Source organism: Phaethon lepturus, unplaced genomic scaffold, assembly GCF_000687285.1.
Source record: "Phaethon lepturus isolate BGI_N335 unplaced genomic scaffold, ASM68728v1 scaffold12088, whole genome shotgun sequence".
Taxonomy (NCBI): Eukaryota; Metazoa; Chordata; class Aves; order Phaethontiformes; family Phaethontidae; genus Phaethon; species Phaethon lepturus.
In genome coordinates, this window is record NW_010559769.1 from 38056 (window position 1) to 57783 (window position 19728).

At 37.3% G+C, this 19728-nt stretch overlaps 1 protein-coding gene across 1 annotated transcript in view; it reads right to left on the reverse strand.

The window, feature by feature from the left end:
• Window positions 1-19518, reverse strand: part of DYRK1A (dual-specificity tyrosine-(Y)-phosphorylation regulated kinase 1A) — a gene marked incomplete at its 5' end in the record, with an annotated part of 23429 nt that extends 3911 nt beyond the window's left edge. The window contains 5 exons of the mRNA XM_010293482.1: window positions 2356-2642; window positions 6086-6233; window positions 6962-7150; window positions 8030-8122; window positions 19313-19518. Of these exons, the coding sequence (XP_010291784.1) occupies window positions 2356-2642; window positions 6086-6233; window positions 6962-7150; window positions 8030-8122; window positions 19313-19518 (923 nt within the window). The remainder of the gene's footprint in view (window positions 1-2355; window positions 2643-6085; window positions 6234-6961; window positions 7151-8029; window positions 8123-19312) is intronic.
• Window positions 19519-19728: the final 210 nt, after the last annotated feature.

Consider the following 19728-nt stretch of genomic DNA (forward strand, 5'->3'; position numbering starts at 1 on the left):
GGTATCAGTGATACTAAAAAGTATCTATACTTAACATTTATAAAAATATATAAATGTTAATTCTTAAGAAAATACTAGCATTCACACTCTGTCACCAAAAAAAAGTACAAATTCGCTCATGATTACAGTATTTTACACTTTAGTGTTGATGAGTATAGTCTCATGCAATTACAGGTAATCATACAATAAAATTTTAGTCTGCTATCACCCAAAGAAAAACTATTCCATAAGCCATATCAGAATCACATAACACTCCAGACAAAATCTATAGTAAAAGATCAAAAGCCACAATTACGATATGATGAAATGAGATTAAATTATCAGGTCATTTGAGGAACTAGAAAATGCCACATGGGAAAAAGCAACCTCCTTCCACCCCCAACTATCCTGCTCATTTCACAAGACAGAAGAGTCTATCTTGATTCTAAACCTGGAGACTGTCTTAACTGTAGGCATATTAAAAAAAAGAAACAAAAAATCTTAACAACAAAACCACAGAGAAAACAAAAAAAACAAACTCCAAAACCTTAGCAAAGAAACACCAAACAAATTAATACCCAAAACACAACCATACTTTATATTCTAAGTAACATGCAATTTTATCCAGCACTTTCTACAAAAGGTACTGATATTTCCTTACCGCTATTTAAGTTAACTTTAATGAAGAATTACACTAGGTTTTTGTATTTGTGCTTCTTAACATCTCAAAATTATCTTATTATTGACTAAACAGTCAAGATATCATTTCACCTCCTGGTATCTTCCTTCACTCTGGGTTGAAAGGTTTAAAGGTTTTTTCCTAGTAAAAAGTCCTTTTGTTAATCTAAACATATGTCTCACCACTGCTTTCAATACAATATTCAACATTCTGACCTGCTCTTCCCAAACTTATTATGGGAAAAAAGCAATGGGGTGCTACTGGCCAGTCCCAACTCCTCAAAAGAGGACTGTGGGACTTCTGTTAAAGTTAGTCCATGAAGTTTCTTAATCCTTCTCATATAATGATCCTATCTGCAGTATTACTAGTCATACTTCTGAAACTTCATCTCTTTTGCAAATGTTGCATATTTTTGGCAGGTTTTTTGGTAGGTTGTTGGGGTTTTTTGTGTTTGTTTGTTTTGGGTTTTTTTTGTTTTTTTTTTAGAAACACTCAGTTTTCCCAAAGCAAAAACACGTAATTCACAAATTTATAGATGAAACTGCCAAAAGGAATACACTTGACCTGGGAAGGCTCAAAATCCTTTTTTCAAGGGAATTAAAGGCTAACTTCTATCTGTAGAAGTCTTCCTTACCTCTCCAGTTAACATTTTTTTTCCAGTGCAAACAACTAAAGCAAAGGTACCCTGAATGAAAGTGGTCACCTGCTCAGCCAAATATATTTCTTTCAACCAGTAAAGAGTCTACTTTTACTCAACTCAAGCTGAACAGTATATCCTGCTACATTTTTCAGTGAGCAATTTGTCAGTATAAATCAAACATTTGAGGAATATGATTCAAAACTCTTCCTAAAGAAAACAGGCTTTGGCATCCAAGCAAAATTATTTATTATTTTAAAACATTAAGTTAATGTATATATTTTAATATTTCTTAAAGCAAATATAGAGCTTATTTGCTATGCTGAATAGCCTATGCTCAACAGATTCCAACAGCTCAACTGAAAAATGCACTCATCTTCAAAGTACATGAACAACAAGATAAAACTCCAAATTTTTGGACAACTATTTAATAGTTCAGATCAATCCTAATCTGCAGAACTGTTGAAAGAAAGCAATCTGGCCTTTTGTCCTGGAAATGCTTTGCACATAGGCATCTTTACTCATAGTAATACCACTACTAAACTCAATTCAGTCTTTCCACAGTTGCTAAAGTGTTTCTAAAAATGGGTTAGTTATAAACAGAATCTTTAAGAGCCAGCGACTGCACTGTCTGAACCCTCAAATATCTTATCTCCAAGGCACACTAATTAGAGGACATGCTAAAGTGGAAGGAGTAATATATATCGAATAAGAAAATAATAAAAGAGTATTTTATTTAATAGTACTACAGACTTCCAAAATAAAATGCTGAAGCATTCTGCATTAACATAGCATAAAAACATAGCGAAGGAGAAAAGAAAGATGGAAAGTTATGGAAATATCACTATGTTGAAATTTTATCTACCATGGCACTACAATTCATATTTAAAGCTCCTACGGACTGTTGATCTCTAACATCTTATGTACAAATCAGTTACTATTTCATTTAAGTAATCATCAATAAAGTTTAGATTAGCTATCTAGGTATTGTGGCCTAAAAACATAACATTTTTTGTATGTATCCAACAGTAGTATAATTAGAATTTCGACTAATACTCACCCTCTGCCCAAGTTGACATGAACTGCCAAAATCAACAATCTTGATAGCGCTTCGTTTGGGGTTACAGAGCAGGATATTCTCTGGTTTTAGGTCACAGTGAATGATACTAAGTTCAGGAGTCGCCAGAAAAAGCAGTGCAGTGCACATTTGCTGTGCAAATTTTCGTGTCAGGTTCAATGAGACACCTCTGAAGTTGGTGTTCCGCAAGAGATCATACAGATTGTAGGACAGCATTTCAAAGACTAAGCAGAGATGGTTTCGGAACATGAAGTGGCGTTTCAAATGCACTTTAAAAAGGGGAAGAAAATAATTAACACATATCCTGTGCGGTAAGTATGAAACACTAATTGCAACACAACACAATGCTTAAATCTTTTAATCAATATGTAGGAAGCTGACCTATGAGTAAGAAAATACAGTGTTACTTTTTTTTCCCCCCTAGATCTATGGCTATTTACGGAATATTGCTGCCCTGCCTAGGGTATGGGGTGCACATTTTCCACATCTGAAGTGTCCTCATGTGTACCTCCGTAAAGCTATATTAACAAAAAAATTATTTAACAGATAGAACAGATTTTTTTTTTTCAAAATAAGCTATCACTCCCCTATTAGCAAAGGCAAACACATTTGTGGGTAAATAAAAGTATCAGCAAAAAAGACAAGAAGTGCAAACTGTGTGTAACACAGCCTTTGTCACAACACTTTTGATCTTTTTCAGGAGAGAGTTCATTTCTCCACAGTCCTAAAGCTAAAACTGTACTTAAGTCCAAGCAGACTGGAGAAAAGTGCACATACAGCAGCATTCTCAACAGTAAAGCAGGTATTGCACTTTAGACTGAATTCTTTATTAAGAATTTCCCTTGCATTTACAGAGAAAATATTTGTCAGATTCGTTTAAAATATACTAAGACATTCACTGCAATTTATAAGCTGTAACTTCAGTAGATTACTTCAATTAACAAAACTCATCAATATCCCAAAGGCATTATATTAATTTCAACTGGGCATAATCTCAATTTATGAAAGGAACCAATCCAGTCCAAATGCAATCAATTTTTTTCATGAAATAGGTGCAAAATTCACCACATTAACCTGTTTAGAGGCAAGCAGGGTTTACCAGTCTGTCAATCATTCAGGTTGGTTGCCACAAGGAAAAGAAAATTGAAATGGGAAAAATACTTCATCCCTTCAGATAAAAAGTACCACACTTCCTTTTTTGTCATAATAAAATCTTGAACCAATATTAGCACAATGAGAATTCACACTTCCAATTAAGGTCATTACTTGGTGTCCTACAGATTATTTTTTTTTCCTCCGTTACTGTAAGCTAGTTCTTCATGTGCCCCTTACAACTTACCTGTAATGATACCATTTGCTTCCACCCTGATGCCAGTTCCTGCAATACATCATTGTCTACATCTTTCATATTTTCTCATCTTTGTCATATTTCCACTATCTTCCCACCATGAAAGCACCAGCACCTTTTCATGTCCTTGTGGTCTTCCTATACTTGATTACAATTCCTCACCACACCACCTAAACTTGCTGGACCTGCCAGCTTGGCAAGAAGCACCACTTACTCCAATGGATTTTTAACTACCAGCATGCTACTAGCCAGCTAGTACCACTTGCAACCGCCACACAGCTCAAATAGTTTGGATAAGAGCTGAACTTGCCACATCTTTCCTTCAGTGAAGACATGACATTTGAACATTTCTCCTCCTCTCTGCCACCGTCACAAAACTCGAGCACCCTAATGAATTCTTACTCTTGTGTTAGATCTGAAGGACACCAGTCAGAAAGTTTGAAGGTACTAGGAAATGTGACAGAAGCGTAAGCAGTTAAACTTTATGTCGTTAAAAATCAGGCTACAGTGTATTTCACCATGTTCTCCCTGAACTCTACATTTTCCATTACGCAGTAATAACAACTGTAATACTTGCAAAGATTTCAGCCTTCAGCTATTCTCAGCATCATGTACGTGAAAGTCCATGCGAGGGTGAATTGTCCACATGTCCTACAGACTTTTTTTTTTTTTGCATTAATACGCTGAACACTTCAATTAAGTCTTGTGGCAAAAGTATGTTCATACGCAACTGTTCCTACACTTATAAATATTTTCCAGTGAAGTGCCTAGAGTTCTCAGTTTTCTATGGTCAGTTTTTGCACAGTATGCAATACGAAGTATTAATTCAAAATACTATCTATTTGGGTTTTTTGATCTTTACTGATGCTGTCATGTTCATTAAATACTGCATTAAATAAAAGCTGAACTATTCAAATATACCCTAATAGATTTGGAAATCAGCTTGAAACAAGCCTAAAACAAGCCTAAAATCACCTGCCTTAGCACAGACAGTATATATTATTTCTCCACTGTTCAAAATCATCAGAACTTTTTTTTTTGTTTGTTTGTTTTTTTGTTTCAGCACTGCTCTCTATATAAAGATACCCCGCCTTAACTTACAGAGGGAGATCATATGATGCTTTAGTTCATTTTACCTGATATTACAAACAGACTCTCTAAAAGTAAAATTCCAAGAGCTTATTTGATGATGCCTATAGTGTCTTTATTTGCCGTGTGTTAATCTGAAACTGGTCATGTCTTTAACGTTCCTGAAATATCTTTTTGTTGTAGTATGCTGTCAAGTTTCAGTTTTGTTTTACGTAAACATGTGATTAATAAATTTTAAAATACCTTAAAAAGTTTAACACCAAATATATAAAATGTATTCTAAAGTTAATATTCTATAAAACAAGTTAAAATTTAACTGAATACTGATCAGATAATTTAACACCAATATACATATTAGCATTACTTCAAAGGTTTCTTTCTAAACTACAGAAAGAACAATTAATAATCCAATATATACATGTAAATCAGAACAGCATAGCTGTTAGTATTTCAGCTTCTACAAATTAAAGGATGCTTAAAATCAGTTTCTTTTTCCTTCATCACTCTTTTTCATCCTTCTCCATCTCTCTTTACAACATGCTGTTGCTTTCCTTCCCCCACCTTTTACCCAGTTCTCCACTCCAGAAGTCAGACAGGATTTAGTAAACTTTCTACAAGAGCTGACTTCATTTCATCATTATTATAAAGTTTAAGTAGCATTATAATAATAAGTCAAGAAAACAGCATTCCAGTCTGCAGCAGCCATCAAAATTATAGGCTTTAAAATATTTTCTGAGCTATAAATGGTCAGGTCTTAACATTTACACAAGTCTTATCTCAGTTTTATTATACAAAATTTTGAGCCTTTTAAACACATATGATCAAAAAATAATGATTAAGCTAGCCATAAAACTACTGTATGATACTGTTTTACTTTAAATATGCATGCTCTTATCCATGACAGTTCTGAGATAATTTAACATATATTCAAAGTAGTGAAAGAGATGCAAACTACCACAGATCACAGCTTCTGTGGAAAAGCCAGTCCACGGCAACTCCTTCAAATGTCCCTACCATTAACTGCAAAAAGAAGATGCTAGAAAAGATGTCAATGCTACAAAGTAACAAGTCTGTTATCCCAAATAATTTTATATATTTTTCTTCTGGATCTGGTCCTTTCACGAAGCAACCTGGAAAATTTGCACTAAATAATAATTTTAAAAGTTGTATTATTATTTTAATTTCTTTAGCACCAGAAGCATCCTATGCTATATAGCAAGATCTAAAATATTCATAATCTGTTTGAATAAAAATTAAGAATAACTATTCAAATACCTATATAGTACTTCATCTCAGTGTCATGTTTGTTCATAAGCTCAAGCAGTCGCACTTCAATCTGGGCTTGGTTTAAAAAAGCCTTCTTGTTTTTTATTATCTTGATAGCCACCCACTCCTGTTCCACTCGATCATAAGCTTTTACAACCTAAAAGAGAACAGTCAAACACATCAGTAAAAGCTCTCGAGCTTTCAAAATATAGCCAAACTCACTTGCTAAACTATCTTCACTTTCTGAATTCAGAGAAAGCGTTTTTAGAACTTTTGTTCTTTCCAGTTAAATTCCTTCTCTTAAATTTCTTCTCTTACTTGATACTACGATAAAGCCACAATTGATCATGTGACATTTATTGCAGTGATGTCACAAAACAGAACGGAAGCTTCACTAAGGCAAGCTTTATATCCAAAAGCAACCATTAAATCATCAAAAAGAATACTGTAAAACAACTGGCAAAATCTGAGAAAAACAACAAAAGAAAAACTCCATCCTCCTACCAGCTTTTCTCTTAAGCCTTGGCTACAGCTATGAACAGTCGACACAAATGCTACTAAGTAACATTTGTAATTGGTAAGCCCTAGCACTAGACTATTGTTTAAATTAAAAACCCGAGTCAAACAGTGAAAAATGTGAACTGATTGCAAAAGGCTGAGGATTTGCTCATTGCAAAATGCTTTACCAGATCTACATACTGAAGTACATTCAGATGTTATCTGTGGTAACAAGAAACGGCACAAACCAAGAGTCTTGAGCAGGGACTCAGTATACAGGATTAAGAAAAAAGAGTTTAATTTCAAAATGAAACAGGAGTACCACTTTAAAGGAAATGTGTATTATAATTCTTATGAATTATAGGTTGCTTAGCTGAGACACATTACCTGTCCAAAGGATCCTTTGCCTATTAAAGAGTCAATTTCATAACGATCCATCCACTTCTCCCCATTTTTTACAATATAGTCATAGTTGTCATCATCATAGCCATCATTGTAAACTTTCCTCTCCTTTTTGTGACTGGAATCATCTCCTTGGCCCTGCTGATGCCGCCGTTTTTTTTTTGCATAGTAAACCTAAACGTGAAAAGTGTATTGCTTAAAAGCATGTTTTAGAACATCAGTTCAATAAAGAATAGAATCAGCTTTTATAATCATCATACCTAATCCTATGATTTTAAAAGGCAACTTCTACTACTGGAAAAACAAACAATCCTCTCCTGCTATCACTCTAGTTGAAGTCAACTCATTACATCAAAGCAAAGTCTTGATGAATAATTTATAAACTCACAAAGCAGATCCAAGTAAATATACTAATAACACTGATCCCTAGAGTTCATAGGTGCAAAAAGAAAAGATATGTGACAGTACACTATACACACAGCAAAATTAAAAATGGCAAGTAGCCTGGAAACAAGAGTTATCAGTTGCTCTTTCCACAAGACTGGAGAAGAAAAATTCCAAAGAAGGATCAGTAATCACTGCTGAAATCCCTTCACATTCCCTACAATTGCCAAAGAGTTAGAAACTAACTGATGCTTTCCTATATTAACCACATAATTTTTTATATTTTACATCTGCCAATAATATTTAATTAAATAATTTAGGGAGAACACTTAATTATTTTCTTTAAAAATCCTCAGACATGTTCATAAAGGTTTATAGCATGAGCTAAGAATGTTTGTACCACCCATATTTCCTCATCATGCAACAGAAAAGATCAACATTTGTTTATAAAACAAAAGAAAACAAATTTCAGGATAAAAAGTTTCCTATGTGCTGTACAAGAAAGCAGGACCATTACACCAATGATCTCAAATGAGATGTGCACAACAGAGAGAAAGATTGATTTCTCTTATCTCTTCACAAGATTATTTATAGAAAGTATACTTAACAATGTATCGTAAACAAAAACTTCACATCAATACACATCACAAAGATAGCTGGGGCCATTACCTCATTTATATGCTTGTATGTTTTGATCAAATCTACGGAGAGTTTCCTCAATGGAGCAGTGGCTGGATCACGGAAAGTTTGGGGCATCCGCCTCTGTAATATGACCATATCATAATTTAGGAAAAAAGCTAGGACTTTAATGATATAATTACTACACCAAATCATTATATTCCTCACAGAAATTAGTTATTTCATTGCAACTTTTTTTTTTAAGCTGATATTAAAAAAGAAAAATAAATATAGGAATCAAAAGAAGTTAACAGTTTAGTTAAGTTACTTTTTAATATATTTAATTAATAAAATAAAAATAAAAAATAAAAATCCCAAGACTCCTACCTCTCCTCCCATTATGCCTAGCAGGCTTAATCCCAATAAACAGTTTTTCCCTCGGTTAAAAATACAGCTCCTTTCACAACAGAGATTCTTGCTGCCATTACTCCTCTACACCATGACTGATACATAAATTGTAACCACATTTCATGTATAGCTGCATTAAAACCACAAAGTTAACAGTAATAACTACTGGAGAACTGTGGCAGTTTGCCACATTTAAACTGTATTAAATATGCTTTGCAATATCCAGGCCTAAATCTAAAATCTGAAGAAAATCTGAAGAAATCTAAAGCATGCACAGCAACACCACACCTACTTTTAAAGTTTTAAAACAACATCCCTGAAAAGGTAGTTATGTTCCTCATTTGTGTTTCCTAAAATTGACTACATGTAGAACAAAACCATCTTCAATAGTAGGCCTTTTTTTAAATTGGTTTCCTGAAGAAACTAGACTTTTATGTGCAATAAAACCACTCTTGTGCCTCTTTTTTTTCTTTGCACACATACACCATGTAAATTCTAGATCTACCAATCAACTTCTATTCCCCCTTAAGATTTGTTTGAAATCTCAGAAGATAAAGTTCCTGAAAAGTTCAAGTTCCACATGGCAAGCTGGAGGTGAGCAGTATCCCCCGTGTAGAGAAGGCAGAAAAAACTAAGCCACAAGCCATTTCATTTGGCTAAAGCTGACTACCTGTTCAGCAGACACGTAGTTAACAGCACAACCGTACCACCAGACAAGCTCTGGCAACTCCTCTGTCTCGCCCAGTGAGTGTCAGATGGGGAGCTGGGAGAGAGAGTTAGTGAGGTTAGTGAGACTGGTCCCCTAGCCTGCCTATCTCTATTCCCTCTCTTCGCTATGACAGAAAACCACAGGGCAAGTTTAAGCAATTCCATTGGAGAAAAGCTTGTTTCATGTATGTTAAAGCTTCTTGTACTTCCTTACTCATGATTAAGAGGGTTGGATGACTGACTGCCACCACACTCAGCCTTATAACTCTCATCTCCCATTATCTCATCTCATGCCACCAAATATGCCCACGCTCATAACTCTCTTCACTTCCAAGTGCTTAATCTCATCTGCTGGCTCCTATTACAGCTGAACTGATATGCAGCCTCCTGCAGAGCTGAGGAAAGAGCGTAAGCTGTCAACAAAAATAATGAAACTGATTTTTGTATCAGTATTGCTGAACTAATAAACTAACTAGAAAAGCGTTAACTTCTCCTCTATCTTTTATGGTATTACTTAGTACTTGTAACGGTGGCTGTGCAAATGGCTCTTTTTTTTTTTTGCTCAATGACCAAATAAAAAAAATCATGTTGAAATAACCCAGAAAAGTTGTCACAAACAGAAGCAATAAAGAGAGTCTGTGCTTCCAAAATTGGACCTGAACTCAGGTACTCAAGCAACAGTACTAGAAAGGTAAGCTCACGACTGTGTGGAGGGGGGAAACAGAGTGTGAGCAAGAGCAAGAGAGCTAAAGACGGGGGGAAAGGCAACACATTTCCAGTGAGCTTACAGTACATGTGTGAGGCTGGGAACTCCCAACAGGTACAAAACTCAATGGAGCTAAATGCTCCTGAAAAATGGCAATTCAAAGCTGTGATGCATGCCACTCCACATACACCCACAAAACAATTTTACACCCCTGCAAGACTGCTGACTTGTGGTCTTTTTGATTAGGGAATGTTTCTCATAGACGATGCGATACATAAACTGTATCAGGGAATTTTAACCCAAGTTCATGCCCTACGTGTTTGTTCCAGTCAATTCACTTTTGGATATGCCCACTACCATCAATTTCCCTTAAGTAGGTTTGCCAAATTAATTCCTTAATTCTTTTTTATTACAAGCACGACCATTTTGTAAACATCAGGAAAGTTTGTTCTAAAGTTTCCTAAACAAACTATTTGGCATTTACAAAACATTTTTGTTTCTTCCTTTCATTTGTCAAACAAATGTGAACTGTTAAACAAATCACACCTAAATATGATCGCTTTTGGTTCTCTCCCACAGCACTGTTAAACAACTAAACAGCATCTAGTCCTAATCCCAGCTGTCACTGTTACAGACTGTTCAAATGCAAGTACTTCCTTTAAATTTCTTCATCTGACTTAACGAGATTACTGGAGTATGGGAACACTGGTAGATTTTGCTGGTAAAAGAAACGATGCTGCGGTGCACAAATACTGGCAGGGACCAGTCTCTGCCCTAGGCTGACACCACCAGCACAGGGTTTCCATTACGCAGGTTATGAGTTTTGAGGAAAGAGTCTCAGTGTGGAAGAACTCCATAGTTCAGATCAACTATTCAGACATATGGTTGCTCTAATTGGGAAAAGGAATTTGTAGGACAAGTATTCATGTTTATTTTCTAAGTCAAACTTGCTTGCTTACTTAAAAAAATTCAAACTTCTAATTTCAACTCTGAAATAAGCAGCTTGGTGGAAAAACAACAACAACCCAAAAAACCAAAGTCTCATTTGTTGCTGTTCCTTAACAATAAATAATTAAAAATCTGCAGGCTACCTCTATGTTGCCTGCAGCCAGTAACTTATTTTAAAATTGTGGTTTTAATTGTACATTTAGACAGTCTCACATTTCTGAGGACACACTTTAACTTCTATGAACTTTTTAACAGGTACTATTTTGCTCTCCTGGGTTCATAAAGTTTTGGGTGGGAGAAGAGAACAAATTGACCTTTTCTTCCTCCCCCTGTTATACTGCAAAATTTGTAACATTCTCTTCTTTTTCCAAGACCCTTTTGGAGACTCTTGCTTCCTTCTTCCTGATGATGGAAGACTGTGGAACAAAGTGGTCATTATCCATTTTATACAATAACACGCCCAAATTCTTTATCGTTGGGGTAATACTGATTTCCCTCTTGGCTTCAAAGAATGCTCAACCACAAAAGAAAAAAATAAATAAATTTTTAAAAAGGAAAAAAAAAGGAAAAATGCTATTGCACAAGCTTCAGTCTCTATCTGGTGGCCAGACAGCAACACTGCAACCTCAGTTCTTCCTAAAGATAGAACACAAAAGATATGCTTGTATTTCAAGACTGAAAGTCAAGAAACTACTTTCATTACAACTATACATGTCAGTAAATACCCAGTTCTGACTGGTCCACACTTAAGACTCAATGGAAACAGTACAGCTACCTGGGATGGTACTCTGATGAAAATTACATTACAAATAAGGACTGAAATTTTATTTTCTAACCTATTAACCAAACACACATGTCATAGTGCTGAGAAGCAACCTGTAATTCGTCTACACAAAGAAAAATCAAATAAACACAAAAAAAGGCAACCAAGAGCCCCACTTTGTGTACTCAACACATTTGAGACAAACCACATTTTAAGGAAACTATGACTTCTAACTCACGTATGTTGTTTTAACTAGAATACTCTTTGAAGTTTAATGAATGAAGGAGTAGACAACATATTTCTCTCTCTTCAGACATATGCTATGTTATCTAAAAAACAGATGGCGCTGTTCCTTACTAAATGCATTTTACTTTGATTACGGGAAATTCTGAGCGAGATATATATATTCTGTTAATGGAAAGCTTTAATTCAGGTTTTGTTTTTTTTTTAAAGGAAGATCCATCACCATCCACATTCATTAGGAAAGAAAAAAATAAAAGAGAAATTCTGCTTGCATATAGCACATGCATAAATAATGACAATTTTATATTATAAGGGTAACTTTAAGCAAGTATTCAAAGTGTAATAATCTATTTAACAGACTCCCATATTAAAGACATGAATGGACTAGTTTCATCTCCTACACCACTTCTACTCAAAATCTTCTTGCATCACAGTAACACAGGATAGGAAGTCAACACTAATCCCGTATTGTGGTGGGCAGCCACATAATAGATGGTGTCTCCAAAGGATCAACAAAACAGATGTTTAATTGCTGGAATCACAAGCCACAGTAACACTTCCCCCTACTATAAAACAAACTTAAGATTTTTTTAGAAAAATGACCAGAGAGAAAAAAGCATATGTGCCAGAGAACAAAACAAGAAAAATCCAAGACCATCCTTCAAACTGACTACTCAGAGCCAGAACTGTATGCACGTAGGGACAGAATGTCAGTCCCATTACTTTAATCATTGACTTGTGTTCTGTATTTCCCTCCTATTCTGGCTTCCTTCCCCAAATAAATAAAGATGCCAAATAAAAGCAATAGAAAGAAACAGATAAGTTTAAACTCAAATAAATAAATAAAACCAACAAGGAATGAAGGGTCATCTGCCAAGATTTTATCCTGCCTGATTCAGCCCAACCATAATAAAAAAAAAAAAAAAAAAAAAAAAAAGGCACACAGTGGGGAACAGGGGGAGTAACAGAAAGGGAATGAAAAACCCCACTCTGAAATTCTTGTTACCACAGCATAAACATACTTTTCTAAAAAATGTCCGAGATAGATGAAAAGTGAGAGAAGTGCTTTTACTGCAATTAATTGCATGCTCACATTCATGACAAGATTCTGATGAAGTCTGACCACAACTAATGATAATGATGATGAGTAAGTAGCTGAAGTAACTGAAATAAGGATTTGCTACTGCCTGCTAGAACACATAAACTTTGCAATCACAGAATCATAGAACAGTTTGGGCTGGAAGGGACCTTTAAAGGCCATCTAGTCCAACCCCCGTGCAATGAGCAGGGACATCTTCAACCACATCACATTGCTCAGAGTCCCATCCATCCTGACTTTGAATGTTTCCAGGCATGGGGCATCTACCACCTCTCTGGGCAACCTGTGCCACTGTTTCACCACCTCTGTTGCCAAAAATTTATTCCTTAGATCTAGTCTAAATCTACCTTCTTTTAGTTTAAAACTATTACCCCTTGTCCTGTTGCAACAGGCAGGCCCTACTAAAAAGTCTGTCCCCACCTTTCTTCTAAGCACCCTTCAAGTACTGAAAGGCTGCAAGAAGGTCGCCCCAGAGCCTTCTCTTCTCCAGGCTGAAGAACCCCAACTATTCTCAGCTTGTCCTCACAGGAGAGGTGTTCCATCCCTCTAACCATTTTTGTGGCCCCCCTCTGGACCTGCTCTAACAGGTCCACGTCTTTCCTGTCCTTAGGGCTCCAGAGTTGGATGCAGGACTCCAGGTGGGGTCTCACCAGAGCAGGGGAGAGGGGTAGAATCACCTCCCTTAACCTGATGGCCACACTGCTTTGGATGCAGCCCAGCCAGGATAGGGTTGGCCTTCTCGGTTGCGAGCACACATTTCCATCTCGTGTCCAGATTTTCATCCACCAGTACCCCCAAGTCCTTCTCGGCAGGGCTGCTCTCAATCCTTTCATCCCTCAGCCTATACTGATACTGGGACTTGCCCTGACACAGGTGCACAATCTTGCCCTTGGCCTTGTTGAACCTCATGAGGCTCACACAGGCCCATTCCTCAAGCTTGTCCAGGTCCCTCTGGATGGCATCCCATTCCTCTGGATGCCATCCTGTCCCTCAGGCGTGACAACCACACCACTCAGCTTGGTGTCATCTGCAAACTTGCTGACAGTGCACTCAATCCCATTGTCTATGTAACTGATGAAGATATTAAAGAGTACCGGTCCCAACATGGATCCCTGAGGGACACCACTCATCACCAATCTCCATCTGTACATTGAACCGGTGACTGCTACCCTCTGGATGCGACCATCCAACCAATTCCTCATCCACCCAACAGTCCACACAGAAAATCCACATCCCTCCAATGTAGAAAGAAGGATGTTGTGGGGGACCATGTCAAAGGCCTTACAGAAGTCCAGATAGACAACGTCCGTAGCTCTTCCCTTGTCCACTGATGTGGTCACTCCATCATAGAAGGCCACTAGGTTGATCAGGCAGGACTTGCCCTCAGTGAAGCAATGCTGCTGTCTCAAATCACCTCCCTGTCCTCCATTTGCCTTGGCATAGCTTCTAGGGGGGTCTGTTACATGATCTTCCCAGACACAGAGGTGAGGTTGACAGGTTGGTAGTTGTCAGGGTCCTTCTTTGCACCCATTTTTAAAAAGGGTGGAATGTTTCCATTTTTCCAGTCACCACAAACTTCACCGGACAGCCATGATTTTTCAATGATCTAGTTGCAATCAATAAAATCTCTGGCCAACATCTGGTCAGTAAAACCTAGAATTTTGCAGGTGATACATGATCTTAGATACACACAGAAAGATATTTAGCAGTCAGCCTGACCTTTGGTGCTTTGTGAAAGCTAAACTGATGGAATTTGTTACCAAAATCTGCCCAGGAATCTCACTCAACTTCTTTAACAGGTAAATCAATTTTCTAATGTTTTGTATTTAACTGAAAAAAGTTTCAGGCAATCTGAATATCCACGATGAAGATTAACATTAGCACAGCACAAAAGAAATGTTTGTCTGAAGTTGTGAAAACTTTTAAGTGCTTATATTCACATCAGGCTACATTGAACTCTCAAGATGCAACCAGTTGAAACCGGACAAAGAAATATTACTGTTTCTTACTGCTAAAGGAGAAAGGTCTCACAGATCTCTTTTCTAATCACTCTAGGCCAGACACTCTTACTGCTTTCCTGAAGCTGGCTTTGGCACTCACCAGAGAGTTAAGACCACACAACCAAGAGCAGACCCCCATCCTGCCAGCAGGCCCAGCACTTGGTGAAGCACAGATTTAAAATAAACCCTTTCAATCCAGCAGTTTCCAGGAAACAAAAGTCTTAAGCTTAACTACTGAAGAAAAGAAAATAAAAAAAGGACAGAGCTGGAAGTTTTTAAATGTAATTTAAAACCTCATAAATAAGTGAAAAACAAAGCAATCTGGTTGCTTTTGAAGTATCTTCCTGTTATTTGTTCCTTGCCAGTGATGAGATGAGTGAGTTTTGGCCACCATAGCCATAAAGCAATAGGTGCAAGAGAAGATTATGTAAATAATATTTTAAGGGTAACGTATAATAAAAATACGCATAGTTTATATAACTTTTATATAAATCATCATTACTATTTCTTAACCTTTAATCTGCAACTGTGAATGACTCTTAAAATACCAGAATATGGTCTGCAAGACATTACGAATAAAAAAACCAAGCGGGACAGAGTTGGAATAAAACCAATAAATTAACATTCAAGGGCTAGCTTTCCCATTATTTGGATATGAATGAAAATCATTACAAGAACTTCAACAAGACAATAGTCCTCAAAAAAACTGAGTCAATCCTCAGTAAAAAGAAAGACACAAAAATAACCTGAAAAACACCATAATAAGGCAGATCGTCAGTGCTATTTATCAAAATGACATCGTTTACAGAAAACACTGCTGTTCTACATGCTAAAACTTACCAGCTACTCTTAGCAACTGACAAGCAGTATCCTCATGTATCTTGCTGCAGCCTGAAGAAATTTACTTTCAGGCAGGAACTACTTGCTATCTATTATTTCTATAAAACTTCAGCATCCCAAAAGCTGAGACTTCATCCTGGGTTTTATTTTCAGCCAAGTCAATCTTGTTGGGATTTGGACAAAATACTCTGTTTCCAAAGTTCAGCAAACGTAGCAATCAAGGAAGTAACCTTTGTAACATTCGGATTGTCAGTTCCTTCGATGAAAGACTCACGCAAACAAGCTGCTCCGCAAATTTTTAAATAGAACAGAGTTTCTTGAAACGATGGCCTATTTCGGAGAGGAGAGGGCAGGCCTTCCTAGCCAAAGGCAGCTCGCCGCGGCGGAGCAGCGCCCGCAGTAGGGCCGGCAGTGCAGTGCGGCACTCTGGCCAGTAGATGGTGGCTGGAGCTCGGGGAAGGATAGTCCCGGCAGCCACCGCCGACCCTGGGAGAGTCCCACTTCGTTGACCCGTCTGGCAACGGAACTAGCAAGGTAATGGAGCACTCTCAGGAGCGAGGGGCCTGGCAACTCGTTGTTTATCAACTGTTGGACACATGCATCCAGGTGAGCTGCTTTTAGGCTGTTGAAACCAGCAGCACCAAAAGCTGACCCAACTGTCTAGGCTGTCAACAACTACTGTTGCGTTAGGAAATTCTGGGAAACTGAAGCTCAGAGACCTAACTTCTCGTCTGTTTGACTGGATGCAAGACATTGCATTAAAAGGGTCCATCCTTTAAGAATTACACTCTCTGTATCTGCCAAAAGTCACTTTTTCTTCCTCCCATTTTTTTCTTTCGCCTATTTTAGATCAATCTATCAAGCCTTCTACAGCAGACATTCAGCCTACCCTTTTGGCTGCCCAAGTTAAAAACATGATCTTCCAACCATATGTACTTGAAAATATAGAATTATGTCACCTTCTGTGACTGAAAAGAGTTTGCCATTACCAAAAGGTTAGTCTGGTGTTACAAGCTTTAATAACAGACAAGCACATAACAACAGAAAGAACTAGTGCTGGGATTCCAACACAGCAATGAAACAGCCGCACAGGGACAGTTCAGAAAATGGTATCTGCAAAACTTTTTCAGAACTGACATATAGAGGACAGAACTGCTTTTATCCAGGACAGAGAGAAACAAATTGCAGCATATTCAAGCCAATACCTTGAATAAAAAGGATTCCTGTAGAAATGTCAAAGAAAGAATCTGCAAGATGTATGTATCATTTAGACATGAAAACCTAGGTGATAGGCAGATTATAGCTGGAGCGAAAGGCAGCATAGTAGTCCACAGCAATGGAGAAATGTAAGACAGCAGAAAGCCTTTAACAACAGAGAGTCATGGCTTTTATAAGAAGACAAAAGGAGTAAGAATTATGTTTTAATCAAGATGAACTAGAGCTGACAAGAGGGCTATTGAAAGCGAAAGAACAAGAAAAAAATTTTTGCACAGAGACAAGGTCTAGAGCAGATGATTTTACTCACTAGCTTAAAGATGTTAGCTGGATTTGGTTTTGCAGGTAATATTAACCAGAAGTGCAATGCAAAGACAAAAAGCCACTGAGACTCTCCAACAGAGGCTCATGTAGAACCTCCATACCAACCTGGAATGTGGCGAGAACTCTTTATTGGGACTTCTTAGTGGAAGAAGCACAAGAACTCAAAGGAGTAAAGAGTCACGAAAGGCAAGTAGGCAGAAGACTTCAAAAAGCTGCCCACCATCAGTCAAAGGTGCTGAAAGCAGCTCCCAAAGGATAAAGAAGTACAATTCTGCGCTGCTTAGGCAGAGGGCTATAAAAACTTCAACAATTAGAGTAAAAGAGGAAGACAGAAGCTACAATGCAGAAAACCCAAGATGGAACAGGAAAAATAAAAATACTGATTCTATAAAATGATGATCTTGAAGGTCCTTTCCAACCTAGTGTTTCTGTGATTCTGTGAAAATAGTGTTCGTAGTGCAAAGACAGCTTGATTACCATTATCAATGTGGCCAGTTGATCATTTCTTCATATGGATAACCTCCCAGAGCCAACCACAGCTTTCTCCCTGCATTTACATCCTCATCACAGTGGGCTGCACTCTTTGGTCAACAATTCTTGGCTGTTCTCTGAAACCTGTTCTTCAGCTTTCTATTATTCAGCTACCATTTTAAAGCCACTGTGATCACAAACAGGAATGGATGGTGATATATACTAAAGTTCCTTGATTTTGCTTTTTGGTTTGAAAATATGAACAATTAAGCACTAACGTACACTAATGCTCACAAACGAGATTCCAGATTGTAATGCTTAGGTAAGTACTTTGAAAGGTTTAAGGAACCCAGCAACTTTTCTTAATCAGCACACTGATTCACTAACCTCATTGTGGAGGTTTTGGGGGACCATTAATGTAAAAAAGTCACTTGAAATAACTTTGTAGATTTCTTAAGCTAAATACTATTATATATGAGCAGATTTACTCTTCCTACTGAGTGGCTCTCATGAAACTAAAAACATCCTTTGCCAGCTCCAATTCACTTTGCCACTCTTCACAAAGCCCTAGTCATTACAAATCTCCAAATACTAGTACCAAATATCCTGGCACTTCATTTGACCATTCTCATCCTCTCTAATCCTTCCCTCTTTCTGCATAAGTGCCTTCCTACAGAGCAATACCAACAGAGCATCTCTTGATGGTACTGTAGATTTTTCTATCAAACCATCATGAACTCAGGAACAGACCTGAATCTGGTAGCAACAAAAGACTTCATTCTCGATCCTCTGTAAGTAGAATATGCCTCATGAGCCTGTACCAAATTTTGAAGTTCTGACTTAGACTTCTGGATTTTAAGCTTTGAAATCTACCTGTGTTCACGTCTCCACAACTAGGATGCACCATTTTTAAGACAGCAACAGAACTCTCTCTTAGGGCAATACTAGTTCTTGTGGCTAGCAATCTAGCAGTGTTAGTTAGGAAGCTACTGCAGCAGTTCCAGCAGCTCAAAAGCAGTAAGGAAGAAACACCGATCTTGACAGCTCAAAAGCATCCATAATCGTCATAATCCCTATGTTCGTTTTATCTCGTGCAAATCGTAAGTGGTACAGCAGTAGTAGTAAAACCCTAATGATAGCATAGCTTTAGATTGTGTCTTTTTTTTAAAAGCATATCTTCCTTAATAAAAGGTGTCTTTTGTGCAAACCTCTCTATTCCAAATACACTAACCAGTGACTCTACATTAAAACACTGTCCATTAGAACAAGTAATAAAGCAATCACATTCTAACATCAAACAGCCCTTAAAAAAAAAAATCTATTAAACTCTCTTTCCAACTCTCCACTTGGACAATCCTTCTCCCCTCTCATCTAAAAAATGTCAGAAGTAGAATAATCACAATAAATATGTGCCCAGATATTTAAAAACAACTTCGAGAAACTTATTCGTCCACCCATCCTTGAAGAGTCAGGAGCTAATTAGTTAAAAAACAAAACAAAACAAAACACCACCACAAAAACATATGTCCTCATCCTATAATTTATGGGTATATAATATACTTAGAAAAATAATTATTACATCTAAAATGACTTTTTTGTTATCACTTACCTGGTTTGTTAATGTTAGAGGTTGCTGAATCTGGTCAGCATATGATAAGGCAGAAACCTGTTGGTCATTGATGTTCTGCTGCCGACGATCACTGTACTGCTGATGTGAATGGGACATCTGTCCAGCCATCTGAAGGCCAGCAGCATGGAATGAAAACGATGGTGCAAGCCGAACAGATGAAGGTTTGCATGCTGAAGTCTCTCCTCCTGCAAAGACAACGCGTGTTTTTAATGCAGTTAATGGTTTAGAAAATATTTACCTCCGCTAATCTCCGTCCCCTAGCTTACAGAGCTTATAAACAGTTTCACCGTTTTAACATAGGCAAGAGTTTTCACACACAATGAACCCAGAAATCATCCTCATGTAAAGATTACCTAGCTGACATGCTTCTTCCCGTTTCATTGTAACAAACTATT